This window comes from Eurypyga helias, unplaced genomic scaffold, assembly GCF_000690775.1.
Source record: "Eurypyga helias isolate BGI_N326 unplaced genomic scaffold, ASM69077v1 scaffold8533, whole genome shotgun sequence".
Classification (NCBI taxonomy): Eukaryota; Metazoa; Chordata; class Aves; order Eurypygiformes; family Eurypygidae; genus Eurypyga; species Eurypyga helias.
The window spans coordinates 110,293-128,497 of NW_010239207.1; the positions used below are offsets into that span (position 1 = coordinate 110,293).

Here is an 18,205-nt window from a genome sequence, read left to right on the forward strand (position 1 = left end):
TTGACTAAGACTGCACAGTATTCGGAAACAGGAGACTTGAAACTTGTGTCTTTAATAATATCTCCAAACAATTTCTCAGCAGTGCAATAATACTGAGAAATCCACTTTGGCCTATGTATACACACTCGCATCCTGTGAATAAAGGTGTAGCTTTATTATAAGTTAGGTTTTTGTGTCTGTTGAATAAACAAGAAAAAAAACAGGGGCATGAACTAGACAAAGAGGGGGAATCTGGTTTTGTATTCCTTGAGTATACAAACTTTCTTCGGTTTATAAATTGTCAGTAAGTAAAACCTCCAGCTTTCCTGTATGAGAACTGTTTATATCAGGAAGCTGATATGACTAGCTATTATAATGCTCTGCTTAGTTCAGGTAATCATCAGGCTGTATGGTTTTTTACATTAAAAAATTAATTCACAGTGTTCCAGAAATCAAAATCAGTGTTATAACCAGCTTCAGATAGGGCCTTCAGAGGAGCAGGATTAAGATTGGGTTTTTCCTATTAATGGCCTTTGAGAACTTCAAACACTACTACAAACCCAGTTTGGTCAGTTTGAACATTTGGTATTGGTCAGTATTGGAAATTTCTGGCCTAGATATTAATATTTCAAATAAATATTGCTAATATTGCAAACATTGCAGAAGCCAGCAATTCAATCTGTAATTATTTTCAAAAAAAATACAGCCTTATATATGATTTTTATACACACATCTAATATCTCCAGAACATGCTGAATTGCCATGTAAGAGTGATTGCATGTCCACAGAAATGAGAAAATTTATTCTTTGTGAGCCTTCCAACTGCCTAGCTGAGAATGCTACAGACTTCTCATTGTCCCAGTATGGTTTTACCTTCTGTTCCCGAAATGGCCATACAGTGACACAAACCTCTCGTCCATCTGAGAAATAAAAGCTGGAAAAAGCAATTTCATACTGCATTGAAAGTGAAACTTTGCTCCCTCTACAGAAAGTGGTTGAAAACTTCAATACAGTTTGCAGTCCAACACCATAAATCTTTCCCCCTGTCTTTGGGTAGTGTGTCTTTTGGATTCCTGTCTTTCATCAGCTTGTTTCTGAAGTTGAAAGTATATTACTGATTGAAGGAAAAACTGAGAAGTTGCGAGTGTCTAGGGAGCTCCAGACAATGTATTCACACAGCAGCAGCACATCTACCTCCTTCTTTCCTCTCTTCTTTTTTCTTTCTCCATCTATTTATTTATTAATTTAGTGACTGAGTAGTACTCGGGGTAGTTAGTTAATCAGTTTTGCTTGTGGAGTACCTGGATGTTCTGAAGTCATGTGGCATCATCTACTGTAAACAATGAAAGACATACATTATTCCTTTGATAGGAGGTGTGCTGTGTGAGTTAGGTGTTGAAAAAATGAGGAGATAGGCCTGGCCTGTCATCTCCGCTCTTGCCCTTATGATAAAATACTTAGACCCCAGGAAAATAAAGTATATCCACTCCCTTCTCATATTTCCGCATGGTCCTTAAGAACTTCCCTAAAGTATGTATGAAGATGTGTGTTGTCACGTAGCATGTAGTTCAGCTCAGGGGCTGTTGCATGTACTTCCAAGCCACAAATCAGAAAGGCTGTAGGTACACTGCACATCCCTGTTCAAGGCCTTCCAGCTGTTGGATCTTTTGTGGCAAAGAATAAAGGCTCTGTAGTCATGTAATATCCAGGGGTTTTTTGAAGTTACACGCTTACTGCTCTTCACGTTCAACTAGTTTAACAATCAAACTCCTGTTTGTTGTTCTCATCTATGATCAAACTGAAGTGAAATTAAATCCTTCATGTAAGCTTCTCTATTTCAGATGTTTTGTGAGTATCTTAACACATTGGAGTAGTTGCTATAAAACAAGGAGCTCTGTGTATAAATGCGTAGATTATGCTGTTTGCTAGACCTATAACCTAGCTAGTTATACCAAAAGATACGTTGATCTTGTTAATAACTAGCAAAATTACTTTCCACAGGCTGTTCACCGAAATGAAATTTTTGCCCATTCTTTTGTTTACACTCGTATAACAGAAAACCAGATAGTAGGAGTTAGTTTTTCATTTTAAAAGAAATCTCATATGCAGCAGTGTTCTCCAGGATGTAACTTGTTACCTGTAAATGGAAATTCTAAAGTCTACCACTTTCCTGGGCTTCCACTGCTTTCAAGAACTGATATAAATCACTGTCTGGGCGGACAATGAAAGCTACTTATTGTTTCAAGTAAATATCATTTAAAATGTGGCAAATTCTGGGAGTTTGATAATGGAACAAGACTTCAGTGGGAAGGAATGTCCACTCCCTTGCTGAACCTTGCTAAATACTATTTACCCTGAATTAACTATTCACCATGAATTAATTAGTTACTTTGATAAGTGAAAACAGGTTAAGCCCTGTAAGTGCCTATATAGTACTCTAATTCTTTGCAATTCTGTGTTATGTTGTGTGTGCTTAAAGTAACTGTTTAACTCTTAGGATGTCAGCTGCCCTTTTCTATGTGCATTCTCAGTGACAAAAAAAGCCAGTAACCTTACAAGTTTTAGTTTAACATGGTGTTTTTGTTACGTTATGTGTAGCAGATGTGTATTAAGGATGTTTAGGCTAAAGAAGAGTATTTCCTGTATTACTCTGAGTCAGTTATATAACAGTTAAAGCAAAACTGATCTTTTTCTCATCTCCTTAGGTGCCCTGTTCCTTCAAATTCTCTGTCTGAGAAATCAAGGGATCACACAGATGGTGATGATGAATACAAAATTCCTTCTTCACACCCTGTAATACTGAGCTCACAACCACCTCACAGTCATAATATAAAACCTCTTGCTCGGTAAGGTCTTCTAGACACCTTAAAGGCAATTTATTTACAGAACCTCTGCTTTTTCCAAATCTAACTGGATTCGACACTTATAATGATGGTTAAGCTTGCCTGCCTTCTAAAATGTCTTACCTTTTCAAGCTTGGATTACTCATACCTTTGTTTCATTTCACCACCACCACAGTCATAAACCTGTGAAGTTCACTTTATTGTATCTCTGTTGTGTCAGAGTTGGGGTTTTTTTGCTTTTGAATACCATTTCTGCATTGATCCTTTTTTCCTTTAGGTTTTGGTTTTCAGAACTGACCAGGAAATTCAACCCCCACAACTCTTACAAATTTAATTTTTAGTAGAATTGTGTGACTGAAATTCCCAAAGTCAGCTTTGAAAATCTTAAGCCTTCACATTTTATAGAATTAATTTTAAGAAGCAACACAGTACTGGAAAATATATGAATTGGCAGCTATATGTACATACTTTTATTCCTTTTGTCCCATGTGTACTCTGTCTTTTTGGCTTTTTGAGCCTGTTTCACAGTGTATTTTTTTGTGTTTCTCAAGAATAGAACCTTTTTTAAGGTTGGAATGTATCTCTTTTACTTTAAAAGTGTTCTAAAATAATATGTCCAAACTATCACAGTTCTGAATTATTAATAGATTATGGCAAGGAAATTTGAAGCCATGGAGCATGGCAACGGAAGGCTGTGTTATTCCTGATGAAATTATTGGTCTTTGACTCATTAAAAAAAATCTGAATATCTGGAATTAAGAGAATAAATCTTGGGAAAAAGAAGGACCAATTGTCTGTTGGTCTTGTAGGTCAAAAGTATTATATTTAAAGTATTGATTGAAAAAGTTCAGACTCTTCTCTTATAAAAAAAAAAAAATACAGTGACATATTGCCTTTTCCCCCTCTTTCTGACATAATGTGATGTCAAGGACCCACTATTAATAAAGCTTGACATGGCTCTCAACCCAAAAGCAGCCAGTTAGGTTTTAGACCTCTTTAATCAGATGTTTAGAACAGGTGGAAAAAAGGTCATCGTATGATAACTCCTTGCATTCAGGTTAAAAATTCTGTCTTTATTACAAATGCTGATCCAACCTTCATAGCACCGATATGAATATTACACAGTTGTCTGAGCTTTATGGTCTTGAGTACTTAAATACCTATCTATCCTAAGAGACATTAAAAAAAAAAAAATCAGTGATGAATAAAACTCAGTGCTGGCCAGGTAAAAAAATGGGAAGAAGAAAAAAAAGAATTCCAACGTCCTAGTCCTTCTTACGTATGTAATTTTTTATCTGAGTGCGTCGTGCTTCTGCATGGGAATGTCTTTCTCTACCATGCAAAGTCATCTAGTAGAGGCTGAGTTGCTTGCATGCCTGAAGCTACACAGGATTCTTAGACAAGAAGTCGTCTGCAACAGAAGAGAGTAGTATGTGGACAGATGGCCTTGGTTTAGCAGCTTCTGGGGACTGTGTCTAGGTTAGCAAGGAATGTGGTGCAATAGGAGTGGGTCTGTAGAGGGGACCAATGGACTCCAAGGACCCCACTGTGTGTTCTGGGAAGTTTTGGATTCAGACTCATCCTGATGCAGTCCTGTGGCTGGAGTACCCTTTAGTAATTGCAGCACGTTGGGTGTGTTCGTGCAGGACGTCTTTTGCAGTAACAGTGGTCCAGAAACAACCAAGTCTGCATGCCCTGAGACACCTCTGCAGTGTAAACCAAAGTCCTGCAATCAGGGATGACTTCTGGAGATGTGTTTCAATTCATACTCCTGACCTGAAATAAAATGCTAGTATCTAGGTGCACTGTGAAATATTCTTGAGAAAATAACAAGCTGGAAATATAAAAACTTCCATTTCTGTTAATCCTTCTGTTACAGAAAGAGTTGAGTGTTTTCAATTGGCTGGTACATGATTTCACCAGGCCATTAGAATTACTAGTAGAGGCTGTAGATGGAAAGCTCATTTCGAAGTTTCTTCTAGTTTTTAGTTTGTTTTTTAGCTAGCATATTTGGTGTTGTACTTATAGTGGGTGTTTCGGCATTAATCCAGGACTTGCTACAGACAAAATACCTCACTTTGTCGTTCAGGTTGCTCTATGATTAAAACCACTAACTCTCTTTTTATTATATATTCTGAGAAGAATTTTATCTCAAAACAAACCATTCTCCTAAGCATTAAAAAAAAAAAAAGAAAACCCTATTGAATACTTGCTATTGAATATATATGATGATCTATAAACTTGAAATGTCTCTTTTTAGCTAATGTCACTTTTTATCTGTGAAAGCTAAGATAAAGCTTTGTGAAAGAATTTTGGTTCTGGTTCCTGCTGTATTCTTTTAATGCACTTCTTTTAGTCTCATGGGGAAGGGAGTGTCAATAAAAGCTGAACTTTTCAGTATTGTTCAGCAAAAATTTTAACAACAGGAATTTTTTGATTTTTAGTTGTCAGGTCTTTAGCAACTTTCATTTGTGTCTCCCAGCGTCACCTTCTGTTACCTCTTCCCTAGGTGTTACTTCCTCAGTTGTTAGATAGTACTTAGAGTTTTCAGTAAAATAAAGCCTACAAAATTCCTGCTTTTTTTTTTTTTTTTTTTTTTTTTTTTTTTTTTTTTTTTTTTTTTTTGGGTGGGGGTTTTTTTGTTTTTTGTTTTTTTTTTTTTTTTTTTTTTTTTGTTTTGTTTTGTTTTGTTTTGTTTGTTTTTTTTAACAGTAGATGATAGGACAATGCTAAAAAATATTGCAAGAATAGTACAGAAAATTATTCATAGTCTTGTTTTCTGGCAGTTCAGTTAATCGTCTGGTCTGTTACAGGTGATCATCTCTTCCCAGGTAGAGGGCAAGTTCAGCAATAAGAAACAGAGGGAATGAATTTCATCATTGCTAATTAGGCCACTATTAGAAGCATGATACATTAGTACATTAACTATCTTTTCCTAATAAAGCTTTTTCCAAAAGGAAAAGGGCAAAAGGCTTGCTGCTTAGTACTCATTTGCTGCCCTTTTTTCTGGTGTTTACTGTTGAGATAAACAGGTATTTCAGCATAAGTTGTAAACTAAATACTTGACTCCTTATGACCTGAAGACTTCTGAAGCGGTGCCGTGTTGTCATAGTGCCTGTGGTGGGTTACATTATTGAAAATGCAGAATAGATTCAAATTAAAGTAGAAAATATTCTTCATTATTTAGTGTATATGGTTAGGAGTCAAAGGAAGGGTTTGCTTCCACTGCATCTGAGAGATTGAACCAATCTAATTTCAAAGATAGAAGCAACACTTCCTCTACCACTTCCCTGGGGAAATTAGTTCATAACAAAATACCTCTTACCATTTGTGTTGGGTGTTTTTTTTGTGGTGGTTTTTTTGTTTGTTTGTTTGTTTTTGGGGTTTTTTTCCCCTTATTTTTTTAAAGTCTTGTAATTATTGTTACATTGATTTCATTACTCCTAGTTATAACTCTTGGGACCACAAACACAATTTCACTTCCTCTTTCCTGTTTATATATTTTAAATGGTTCCAGACCTTTATTCATCCCTCCTTTCCATATGGCTAAAGCTGATAGGTTTAATGTTTGCACTGCTGGTAAAAACCCAAGATCTGAAATTTTAGCTGTACATAGCTCAAGCAGATTTGCCAGTATTTAATACTAATGGTGCATAGTGGGTTGGGATTTTTATTTTTAAGCTGGAATTGTTTAGCGTGGTGGCCTTTTTCCAAAGAAACTCTCTGATTCTTTCCGAATATGCAAGGTCCACATTTCCAGTGACAGGAGTAATTTCCCAGTTCTTTCACATTTAATTTAACAATATTTAATATTATGAAAAGGCTTTTGTTCTATGTTTTTCCCTGTGGTACTTGAACAGAGTCATCTGACAAAATAATCTCCAATATTTTTTGACAAGATTATGGTCAACTTTGTGGTGTTTGATTTCGATTATGTTCATATTTAATTTCATACTTTTTTTAATTTTGAGGGCATAATATGGTTCTACTTTAAAAAAAAATAATAAACTGTTGTAGAAGTAGCAGTGAGACTCAGCTTTTTGTTACAGAATTGAATACATGCCTGCAAAACTGCTTTAGCTAGTTCAGTTTTAATTTTAGTTTTTTTAATATTTGGCTAAGAGTTTCTTTGTACTGTATTATTGCTAGATGTGTGTTGTTCTGTTTGTTTTTTGTTTGGTTTATTTTGTTTAATGACTTTTCTGTACACTTCAGCATGGATAATTACCAAAATCTACGTTTCCCTTTGTCATATTTCTGCTAGGGAAAATTCAACAGAAGGAAGGCGAAATAAGATTGAGTGTGACTTAACTGTGTGAATAAACGAATGACCTGAGCTCTGAAGTGAGGCCTGTGTTTAATGTTAGTTCTCCCTCTATCTTGTATTGTAGCCTTGACTGAGTTATTTGAGCCATGTCATTATCCCACCAAGAAAGCAGTTAATCCTTCAAAGGAGTTTTATTATCGACAGTTAACCATCTTAATATAAAAAATGTAAAGTTTAAAATTGGTGCAGCTTATCGTCTTTCACTCATTTCCATATAATGGACTGCCAGCTCGGGTATTCGGTCATTCTGGGAATTAATACTTGGATAACTGGTTGATTGCTTCCTGTTTAATGTCTGTCTTCAGGGTGTGTGAGAATGGGCAATGTGCTGGAGTAACAAATGGGACGCACAGTACTACTTCAGAGATGAAGAAATCAAAGCATCCAGAGTTAGGTATGTTTTTATTTTTTACTGTTTAGCAAGAAAATTTACTCTGTGCTATTCTAGGGGTACAGCAAGAAAACATTCACTTCTTGTGATTGTGTCATTCAGGAGATGTCTATGATGCACCTACTGTTCCGGTACCTTTGCCACCTGCACGACCTCCTACCAGAGACAACCCAAAACACAGCTCTTTGCTCAACAGGACACCCTCCGATTATGATCTTCTGGTGCCCCCTTTAGGTTGCAGACTTTTTGCTGATTACATTTAATGGTTAACGTTGCCTAGATGAACCAAATGCCATTTTTACTGAAAAACAACAATGTTAAGTGTGTTAAGAGTACCAGGCAAGCTATGGGCTAAATATTACAGTTGTAAGTCGATATTTCTGTCAATGTTCTGCACTTGGTATCTGTCTGTAAGCCCTGATGCAAGACAGGCGAAAAGACATACTAAGTCTGTATTCAAGCCATAAAGACAAGCAAAACCATTTTCCATAAAATAAATTTTAATTTTTTGTCCCTTAATATGAAGTTTGAGCACTGTAATTTAATGCAAGAGTGAAGGGGTTTTTCTACTGTAGCTTAAATAATCGTATTTCTTTTGTAAAAAACAAAGAATACCGAAGAGGTGGTACTTAAGTCAAAGAAAATTAGATTAATTTAATAAGTTTATTTCTGGGGTTTTTTAATCACTGTCAAGAGACAGTTTAAAATTCACTGCTGCCTACAGTCATCCAAATCTGTCTTTTCCAACCCTGCTTTCTGTTCTCTTGGACAGAAGTCAGTGAGCTCTGCATATGTGGTGGGGCTGTGCTTGGCCACCACCCACACCTTCATTGACAAACTCAGGTGCATGCTGGCTAGGCTGTAGTCTACATGTCATCATCCAGTTTTCTGATTCCATAAAACTTTGCGAACATTTGCCGTGTTCCTGTGCTATATGCTCCTTGCTCCTGAAGCGTTTCTGAGTTGCGAGAGTACGTAGAATTGAAGGCAGAAGGACACGTAATCACACTGCTTGGTAACCCTAGTCCTGTCTGTACCACCTTTGGGTAAGGGGTACATTCTTTTGCCAAGCCCTAGAAAATTCAGTTTTTATGTGGGGACAGAGCTTTAGAACAGCAGATAATACATGGTATAAATGTAGCAGATTCAATGTAGTCAGCATTGGTGTTTGAATATAAATATTTTTGCTTAGCCACTGAAACATAGCTGTTATTCTACAATGATATTCAGTGAAAGCTTTTATTATAATACACTCTTTGCAATTGAGCCACTAAAAGAAGTCTCTCCTCCTATTCCAGAAAAGGAACCAAGCACTGCAAAAGGTCATTCAGAGCATGTTTTAAAAGAGGATTGTGCATAGTAAGAGTCAGGTTTACAATTTCATTACTGGAGTCACTGAACTGCTAGATGAACCCCAGGAGAAACGGCCTCAGCAGCCAGAGAAAAATAAATTTTAATCTTCACTCTTTATTCTGCAGATCTTAATGAAGTTTTGCTCACCTAATAATTCTTTTCTAAAATGCAGGTGAAGATGCATTTGATAGTTCCCCCCCTTCACTACCGCCACCGCCACCACCTGCTCGGCACAGCATGATTGAGCACACAAAACCTGCTGGCTCAGGAAGCCGACCTTCTTCAGGACATGAACTGTTCCTTCATTCTGGTAGGAATACATAGGAAAGAACATGTTTTATTTTCTTTCCTTTACCTCAGAAGCCTATCTGTTCAGTGATAAAGTTGTCATCTCAGAAGTCTGTTTTGTCTGTACTTCATTATACAAAATATTTAAAAATAGTTTGGTGGTGGTTTTTTTTTTTTTTAAATGGTGGAGTTGAAACATATCAGAATGTAAAAAGACTTAACTTTTCATTTTGTGAAGTCATGAAATAAGGTCAGTGTTTCTATACCAGGCTAGACATTTTGGTAAATTGTGCTTTTCTAGTAAGAGCTGTTACTTATGAAATGCCACACTTGGCATTTCTGTTGTAATTTGTAATACGAGTCTGTATCCTTTACTCAACTCCATTGTTTTCTACAGTAAAACATAATTCGTGGGGCTTATTTTCAAGTTGAAGCTTGGGAAAACCTAGTAAATAAGGGAGAAGAACATCCTGCTTTGTTAGAACTGTTGTAAAACCATGCTGCAAAACTGCAGTAATTGTGAACGCAGTTGCAGGCACCTGTGGTTCATCACCTTTTTGATAAGTCAGTTCTTCACCTCTCTCTCCCCATGAATCACTCTGACGGTTCTTCAGTCCGGTATTTTGTTTGTAGAAGGTATAAAAGCTACGTTCACAATTTACGAGTTTTGTCTTTGAGTTGAGAAGTGCTTGTCAGGTTGATTAAGTTAAAGACGTTTGCTGCTGGTGGTAGAGATTACAGTGGGATTTTTGTGGGTTGCAGGGCATAGCTGTGAAGTGACTTTGTTTCTCTGTGAAAGTTTCCAGAGGATGTTGATATCTTAAGTTTACCTGTTCCAGGAATATTTTCAGAGATTATCTACCTTGTGTCACAGTTAGATGCCTTCCTCCTCCTACCTCTTTTTCTTGGAAGCTGTATGGAGAGGGGTAAATGAAATGCTTTGGCGACAGCATGGCAGGGACGCTGGAACGTAGATGACAAGCAGTCATGGGCAACTCCCTAACAGTCTGACAGGTTGTCGGGTGGTTGGCTGACCTTAGTGGATGATGTAGCTGTGGGATGAAAGTGAGCTAGTTCAGGTTGAACTGGAATGACCTTTTATTGATTGCTTTTATTATCCAGTCCAGTCTGAATGGATGCCTCAGTTGTAGCATCTGATGCAGAAACACGTTGCACCGTTCCATTCTCCTGCGAATGGAGAGGAAGAACAGAAGGCCGGTGGGCTCAAGCTCTGTTGTTATGTGTGTAGTTCCCAGAAACATACAGAGTTTTAAATTATGAAGTGTTATTTCCAAATAATCTAAGAAACATTACTGAGAGTGTTAAAAAAAATATATTTTTTAATGAAAGATCTGGAGAATACCTCTATGGCCACATATTGTTTTCACACTTGCATAGTGAATGCAATCATATAGCAGCAGTTTTCATTAATCTTAAATGTATACATCTGCTTAGGCATACAGGGTTGTGTGGATTGGTCTTTTTTTATTCATAGGGTATTTCTAAAGGCATATTACTCACTTTGCATCTTGTCAGATAAACTGCTGTAGATGATTTATGATGAGTTTTTGATGATTGGTTTCCGTACAAGTCTTGAGGGTGATTTCTCAGCGATCCGTCATAGCCTGTCAGATTAGAATAATAATCTCATCATCAACAACAGCAAAAAGTTGCACTCGCAGACAAACACTCTTATGAGTCCAGAGCATGTGCCAAGTCCGATAATGTTAACACTTGCTCAGCTGCATCCTCAATAGCCCCCAAAAAATAATAATTAGGAAAAAAAAGGGGGACACAATATACCAGAACTATATATTTCTTTCATTTTTAAAATTCTGTTCCTGTAATCAGCAGAGAGAACTAAAAAGTCTAGTCACAGCTTTTACCATACCCTGTAATATTTACTGGTAGCTGGGGCTATATGAATAGGAAATCTGCCCTGCAGTCTTTGTGAACCAAATAGCTGGGATATTTCTAATTGTGCTGCTTCAGGCTTTGCAACCTCTTCCATGCCCTGCCAGCCACAGGCATAGCTGGGTCAGGGTTGGGTAATTGAATCCCATTTACATCCTCATGGATGTGAACAAAAGACTGACAGTCAGTACAGGATGGGACCACGTTTGGGCTGTGCTCTTGTTTTTGTTACTTCCAAGACATAGTTACATCTCTACTGTGCAAATGTTGAATTTGGGATCTCTATGTGTGTATGCATATGCTGTGGGGGAACACCTCTGTTTGGATTCATGGCTTCTCTGTCTGAACAGAGACTATTTTAAGCCTAGGATCATCCACATGCATCAGCCCTCCTCCAGATAATAATTCTAATTATTCTAAGGCACCTTTCTTGTTGTGTTATTACAGATCCCCATTTTGATCCAATAACTGGTCATGTTCCTTTGCCACCTGCTCGTAGAGTAACTGGAGAAAACGTCAAAACAAATAGGACATCTCAAGACTATGACCAACTCCCTCCCTCTTCAGGTAAGGTAGAAAACTCTTCTTGCAGAAAATTACAATTTATGAAGCAAATAACTTTAATCCACAAAGTCCACTAAGGATTTTGTCATTCCGGGCAACAGATTGCAGTGGTAATATTGCTTTACAAAAATACAAAATAATCAGAGGATAACAGAGATTACAGTTCAGCAATAAAGGTGGAAGTGGCGACCTGTTGTCTGTAGCCACAAGCATCTCGCTTCCATCTTTCTTTCATTGCTCCTAAAAAACTGCAGTAGCCCCACTCTCAAGTATTACTATTTTCTGATCTTTTTTGCTAATATGTTTGTCTGAAGTTCTAAGAAAATGCTAAAATGTTTGGGGTTTTTTTTAGTAAAACAACAAGAACCAAACCAAATTGAAATTCAGTCTTGATTTGCAAAGGAACAGGACCAGTAGAAATAATTCCTCTTCCACAGCAATTTTACTTACAGATTTCAGTCTACACAAATAGTATTTAAAGGGAAGCTACATGAATTGATTAAAATAATTATAAATTATTGTCTGTATTTCAAAGTACTTTCACCAATTTGTAGACAAATTTTCTTTTCTTTAGATGTACATGGGGAAGGGGAAGGATTGTCCCATCTGCATCATTTTGCTGAGGGGAGACCACACACAGAATGAGCCAAGTGATGTCTTGAACCATTATTCATTCTGCAGATAAAAGTGAATTGTGCGTGAAAACTCGTTTCTAATGCATAAAGAGATTAAGGGACTTATTTCTCTAGTCTCTCAGTTGTAATGATCATCAGTGTTTAATTGCAACAATCGCAAGTGGAAAAATGATACTTTTTCACTTATAATTCTCTCTCTTCTTAGGAATATGTAGTTCATCTGTGCTGTGGTATAGGAATGAAAGAAAGTATTTTTCCCTTTTAAAGTACAGGGTAAATTAAGTAAGCCTGAAGAGTGTTGCAGGATTTTTAATGAATAGCACATTTGAGAATGAGTGTGATGCCTTTGGTAAATAGTAGCACTTCTGGGAGCATCCTTCTTCTAATATAACACTGTTTCACTTTTTTTTTTTTTGCCTGTTATTAGAAAAAAATATATATGCTTTATAAGGCATGTTTTATATGTGACACTGTGAGGGATCTGTTTGTCTTACAGTATTAACCTGATGTATTTAGGACATTTTAAATTCTTTCGTAATACAAGTTATGCTAATAATATAACTACCTTTGAATGCTCTGGAGTTTTCCTGCAATTCTTGCAGTTCTGTGGTAGAACAATTTTTAATTTCCCTAAATTAATGCAAGATGTTTGCTGCTTAAGATCTTGGAGCTTTCTGGTGTCACTTAATAAGTACTTTTCTATCTGTATGTTTCCTACAGCCGTCTTCTAAAACACCCTTATGTGTCAACCTTTGCTATAAATATCATTCTAAATCAGCAGATGTACAGCAAGATATTCAATTTACTTTCAATTAAATGAAAACTATGTGATAGGTCATGTCATACTCTTAATTGGAAAGTTGTTTTTACAGTGGCAGTAATTCTATAGAACGGCACTGATGAGCTTCAGGATGAATTGATTCACCTTCATCTATGATTTCAAAAGACAATGTAGAGATGTAACTCTATTCAGAACTTTTGTTTCTGCATAGGAAATTCTTCATTTCAGACCTTTCATACGGTGATTCTTTGAACTAGCTGGAAAAGAAATATAGTTCACTCTAAAACCTAATTATAATTTTAGCCACTGGCTCCTTAGAGTAGCAGGGGACGTCCTTTAACTTCTGTGCTCCAGTCTGACTATTTTTAAGGTTGCTGTCATGATGTTCAACTGAATCGTTAACATGTAATGAGAAATTTATTCTAATTCAGCAGTGCATTTAGTACTGAATGCTTAAGAGCTAGTTCTCACCTGTGCATCTAACTATCCCAAAAGCATAATTCTAAAAATTTCTTAAATACAGCGTTTTTTTGAACTATTACAATAAAAGCAGGAGAAGGGGATATTGCTAATAATTAGCACATTTTACCTAAGCACAGCCAATGATATGTGGGAAAGGTAGAAGAAAGTTAGGCCTCTGATATAGGTGTCTGCTGTACTTCACTGAATTTAGCTTTTCTGTAAGAAATGCATTCAAACAGCTAGTTAAGTATATTTTTCTGCTGCCTATTCACTCACCTGGCCTTACTAAAGCTCTTGCATGAAAATTTAAATTCCTTTACACAGAAGCATTGGGTGGAGAGTGTCACATATTATTTCAGGGTGGATGTCTGTTAACCCTTAGGGGACTAATCTGCAGTAACACAAAACACGGAGATCATGCCTAAGAGCTTGATGGACCGGTACATGCAGTTACTTCTTTCTCACATTCTCCCTGCTGTGCCAGTTCCTTGGCATAGATGTCCCCTGGGTTTGCTTTGTTCTGTTGCCCAGTTAGATTAGATGTAGCTGCTTGCCACTGCTCCACGCAGGGCCTTGCACAGCAAGCCTTCATCCCTGGCATCTCTGATGCCTCTCAGTCTGTCGGTGAAAGACCAGGGAAGATAGAGGAGAAGCAGCAAGTGAAGTAAAGAAGAGGGCCATTTCTCAGCAGAGAGGAACAGACAGTTGGCATTGTTGCAAATATCCTCCTTCCACTGTGCCAGAGAGCTCTCACCTTACAATGTTTTCCATGCTTTTTAAACACTTGATAAATGAGCTGGTCTCTGCCTTTATACTTGCCCGTCACCCGAGGGTTAAATCTAGTGCGGAATGACAGAAATGTGAGTGATAGAGGAAGCTCCTTGCTTAGGAAACTGTTAATTGAATTACATGATTAAAAAATCTATTTGAATTTTTAGTTAGTCATCCACGGTGGCTGCATCATCTGAGAGGATGAGAGGTGGGGAAGGAAAGTCCTGCTTAAATACCTCTATCTCAGTGTCCAGATGGACGTGCAGCTTAGGCTTAGTATCTTTAAGCTCAGGATGCAATGTGATAGCAGGCTTCAGCTAAAATTTTATGTGGATGTGAAGATACTGAAAGAGATGTCAGCGCTTAAAAAATAATAATGGGAATTGAGTAGAGAGAGAGGGCTGAGGATCTTAAAAGTATCTGTGCTACAGAGAGATGTCTCTGTAGTGAGAATAAAATGCCTGTGCTGCAAATCTGCTGACAGAATTAAAAATGACCTTTCTAAATGATGGGATTGCTTAAGAAAGTTTGTTTGGAAGATTCATCAAAGTGAAGTTTTGTACAAGAAATAACTTCAATTTTAAGCCTGTATTAGACTGGGTAGAGCAAAAAATGCCTCATGTAAAACACACACACGAGAATCTGATCTAGGCGTAAGGAATTTCTTCTGTACTTCAAGCCCAGGGGAAAATGTAAATTCTACAAATGAATTTTGTTTCTTCCTCTATAGAAATGAAGTCCGTAATGAAACGTGCATATTGAAATAGTTGGAAATGTTTGTGAAAGAAAACTGATTGTTTTTAACACAATACACCATTATTATAAACATAAAGAATATTGTTCTGTTACAGTCTAGAGCTAAAAGAAGTGAAATGAGAAATTTGAACTTGTTTCAGGTTTGGTTTTAGTTATTAACCACATTTCCTGAGATGAGTTAATTTCTCAAACCAGTGCGTTTCATGAATCTTCCACACCTTCTTAGCAGGTTTGGATCTGCTTCAGGTGTGTTTACTAGAATGTTTAACGTTTAATGTGATTTTTCATCCTCAGAGAGGAAAAAGTCATAACAAATATGCAATAGCCCTTACTGTCTGTAGGCTGTGTCACAACAGATTGCGAGGAAAATAGGCAATGAAATGAGAACAAAATTAATCTTAGCCCCTTACTGTACATTTTTAATCAAAATACCCTCATCCATTTCTGATGTATCACCATCTTGCTAAAAGTACTGTTTGCTTATCTTTTCTGAATTAAGAGATGGAATTAAAATTTATAGCAACACTCTCATCTGAATACATGGAAAAGTAAGTTATGAAAAACATACACCTTGATTAGACGTTCACTGATGTGAACGATTTTCACTCACCTGAAGTGTTTAACGCGCTCGGTTGAATTGCAGCTCGCTCTATCCAGCGGTAGGATAAGGCGGCGTGTTGAAGCAGCAATACTAGAAGTACAGCATTCTTTCTTCACTAAAAAACTGCCTCTGAAGTACTTCAGACGGCCATTGCTGTCAGTGTAAGTGAACAGGAAGTATCACAGCCAGAAATTCCTCTAATTTATCTATCAAAGTCACTGTTGATGGAACTTTTTAGAATCCTTTTTGAGAGATTAATAACTTTTTTTAATACTTTGTTCTTGAAAGTGTTTTCTGCTCTATGCCCGCTTGTATTTAAGCGTCTTATTGTGGAATCAGTGAGGATAAAGAGTTTTCAGTGAAGTGCCAAGTTTACTTGAGCATGAAACTCTTGAGAAGATTAACGAGTTCGAATATTAGCTTTTTTCATCAACACATCATCATTCTTAGCACCAGCATTAACTGTGAAGATAACCTTTGTGTAGAAGAGAAGGGGAGATATGTCCAAAGCGGAACTGGAGAGGAAGGTTCGTGTTCTGTTCTCACCACTGAAAATGATTGGATTAGAGGGTTTTTTGAGCTACCAGTTGTTTTTCAGTACTTACGCATAGGCGCTGTGCTTGAAAAGAACTGCAGTTGACTGAACAGAATCTGCAGGATGTACTGCTGAGAGAAGGATTTTTTCTTCTCTGGCATATTTGGCTGGATTACCCTTGCAAAACTTACGGCACTGAATTAAACGGATCTAAAAAAAAAACAGACTAAGAAAAGGTTTTCAAACTGTGGGTTGTGAGTGGAGACCTTTTAGAATTTTGACTGGTGATTTTCACCATCTTTACTGTTTCATCATACTTTCTTCCAACTTCGAATAATTCAGATTGTAACTTGCATGTTCCTATCATATTATTAAAAGAGTATTTCACTACATTATTTCTATTTTGGATGTTCTTGAAAAATTCAGTTTCAGGTCGAATTTTAAAGTTAGATATATCAGTGAATTGCGATATCTCTTCATGTTTCTTTAGAATTTTGCTTTTTCAACCGCTTCATGAGACTTGACCTACCAGGAACACTATTTTAAGCCAATTTATAATGATATCTATCTCCTTTATTTGAAACAGATGGTTCACAAGCACCAGCCAGGCCCCCTAAACCACTTCCTCGGAGGACTGCACCAGAATTACACCACAGGAAAGCATACAGCTCTGACAGTTCCACGGAAAATGTGGATGCAAAAATTGCAAAACTTATGGGAGAAGGCTATTCCTTTGAAGAAGTCAAGAGGGCACTTGAAATTGCCCAGAATAACGTTGACGTAGCCCGTAGTATTTTAAGAGAGTTTGTCTGTTTTCCCCCACCGGTCTCCCCACGTCTCAATCTATAGCAGCGTCAAGGTATTCTTGGAGCATGTGAATTCTACATATACACGTGTGGATTGGGGAATTAGAGAAAGAAGAGAATGGAATATTTTTCTTTCATCCTTAGTAGAAGGGTGTTTGTTTCCAGCCGTTTATCAAAGGCTCATGGCTGCTCTGATCAAGACTTATAAATATGCTGAGGCTTATGTATTTTTGCTAGCCATACTTTTTTAAATCAGGGTTGAACTGACAAAATAATTTAAAGAAGTTTACTTCCCTAGAACTTTTAATCTGTGAAATGCTTTTTCTTGTTTACAAGTTGGCAAGTTACAGTTTTCTAGTTGATGCCTGTACTATGTTCCTGTTCATATTCCCTTGTACTTGTGGTCAGTTCTGCTGTAGCATTCCCAACAGTTTCCATCCTGACCACCCCATCAACTAAATCATCACTTTCCAGAAGTTATGTGTTTGGTTGGTTTTTCTTTCCTTTTACAAGATGCTTTAATTGTTCTGGGTTTTTTTGCATTTCAGCTCATCAAATGCAAAAAGGATGTGGCCTTCACTACTGATTTTTATTTTTTTTTCTTCTGAGATTCCTTTGCTTTTGAGAGAGGAAATATCTGAATGTAAAATGCATCATTCTGTCTATGAACTGCTTTTTTAAAGGTATTTTGACAGTAATGTTGGGCAGCTTTCTGGTTAACATGAATTCCATGACCTGTAGTCCTCAAGGTCTTTTATACCATTTTCCACAAACAAAATCCCAGCCAACAAATAAAACACTTCACGCAGCAGTGATACTGAGTTCTGACACGTAAAATCTCTTTCAAATTTGAGTATTTGATTGCAAATGTTAAAAGAAGCCAAATGCACATGATAATACTGTGTTCTGATTCCATACTGTTGGCACCGGTTCTCCATGATCTATGTAAACTGAGGAATGCCAGACCAGAGGGAATCTTTTTGAATCATATTAATGGTATTCAGGTAAATTCCAGTTCTAACTTCTGTAAAGTAGAATGTGGTAAATTTTTTGCTTGAGTGATTATCCTGTGGTTCATTGTGTCTTGAATCAGTTTGCATTAACATGGAAACTTTAAATCTTTGATGCACTGTTAATTCCTAATGCTACTGTAGCAATACTTTTTTCAAAGTTCTTTAGTAACCTTCTCCTCTGTACAC

At 36.9% G+C, this 18,205-nt stretch overlaps 1 protein-coding gene across 1 annotated transcript in view; it reads left to right on the plus strand.

The window, feature by feature from the left end:
* Positions 1–17,482, plus strand: part of CBLB (Cbl proto-oncogene B, E3 ubiquitin protein ligase) — a 127,540-nt gene extending 110,058 nt beyond the window's left edge. Inside the window, exons 13-18 of the mRNA XM_010148061.1 lie at positions 2,685–2,825; positions 7,455–7,554; positions 7,639–7,774; positions 9,066–9,203; positions 11,543–11,662; positions 16,787–17,482. Coding sequence (XP_010146363.1) covers positions 2,685–2,825; positions 7,455–7,554; positions 7,639–7,774; positions 9,066–9,203; positions 11,543–11,662; positions 16,787–17,049 — 898 coding nt within the window. The 3' untranslated portion in view covers positions 17,050–17,482. The remainder of the gene's footprint in view (positions 1–2,684; positions 2,826–7,454; positions 7,555–7,638; positions 7,775–9,065; positions 9,204–11,542; positions 11,663–16,786) is intronic.
* The last annotated feature ends 723 nt before the right edge of the window (positions 17,483–18,205 follow it).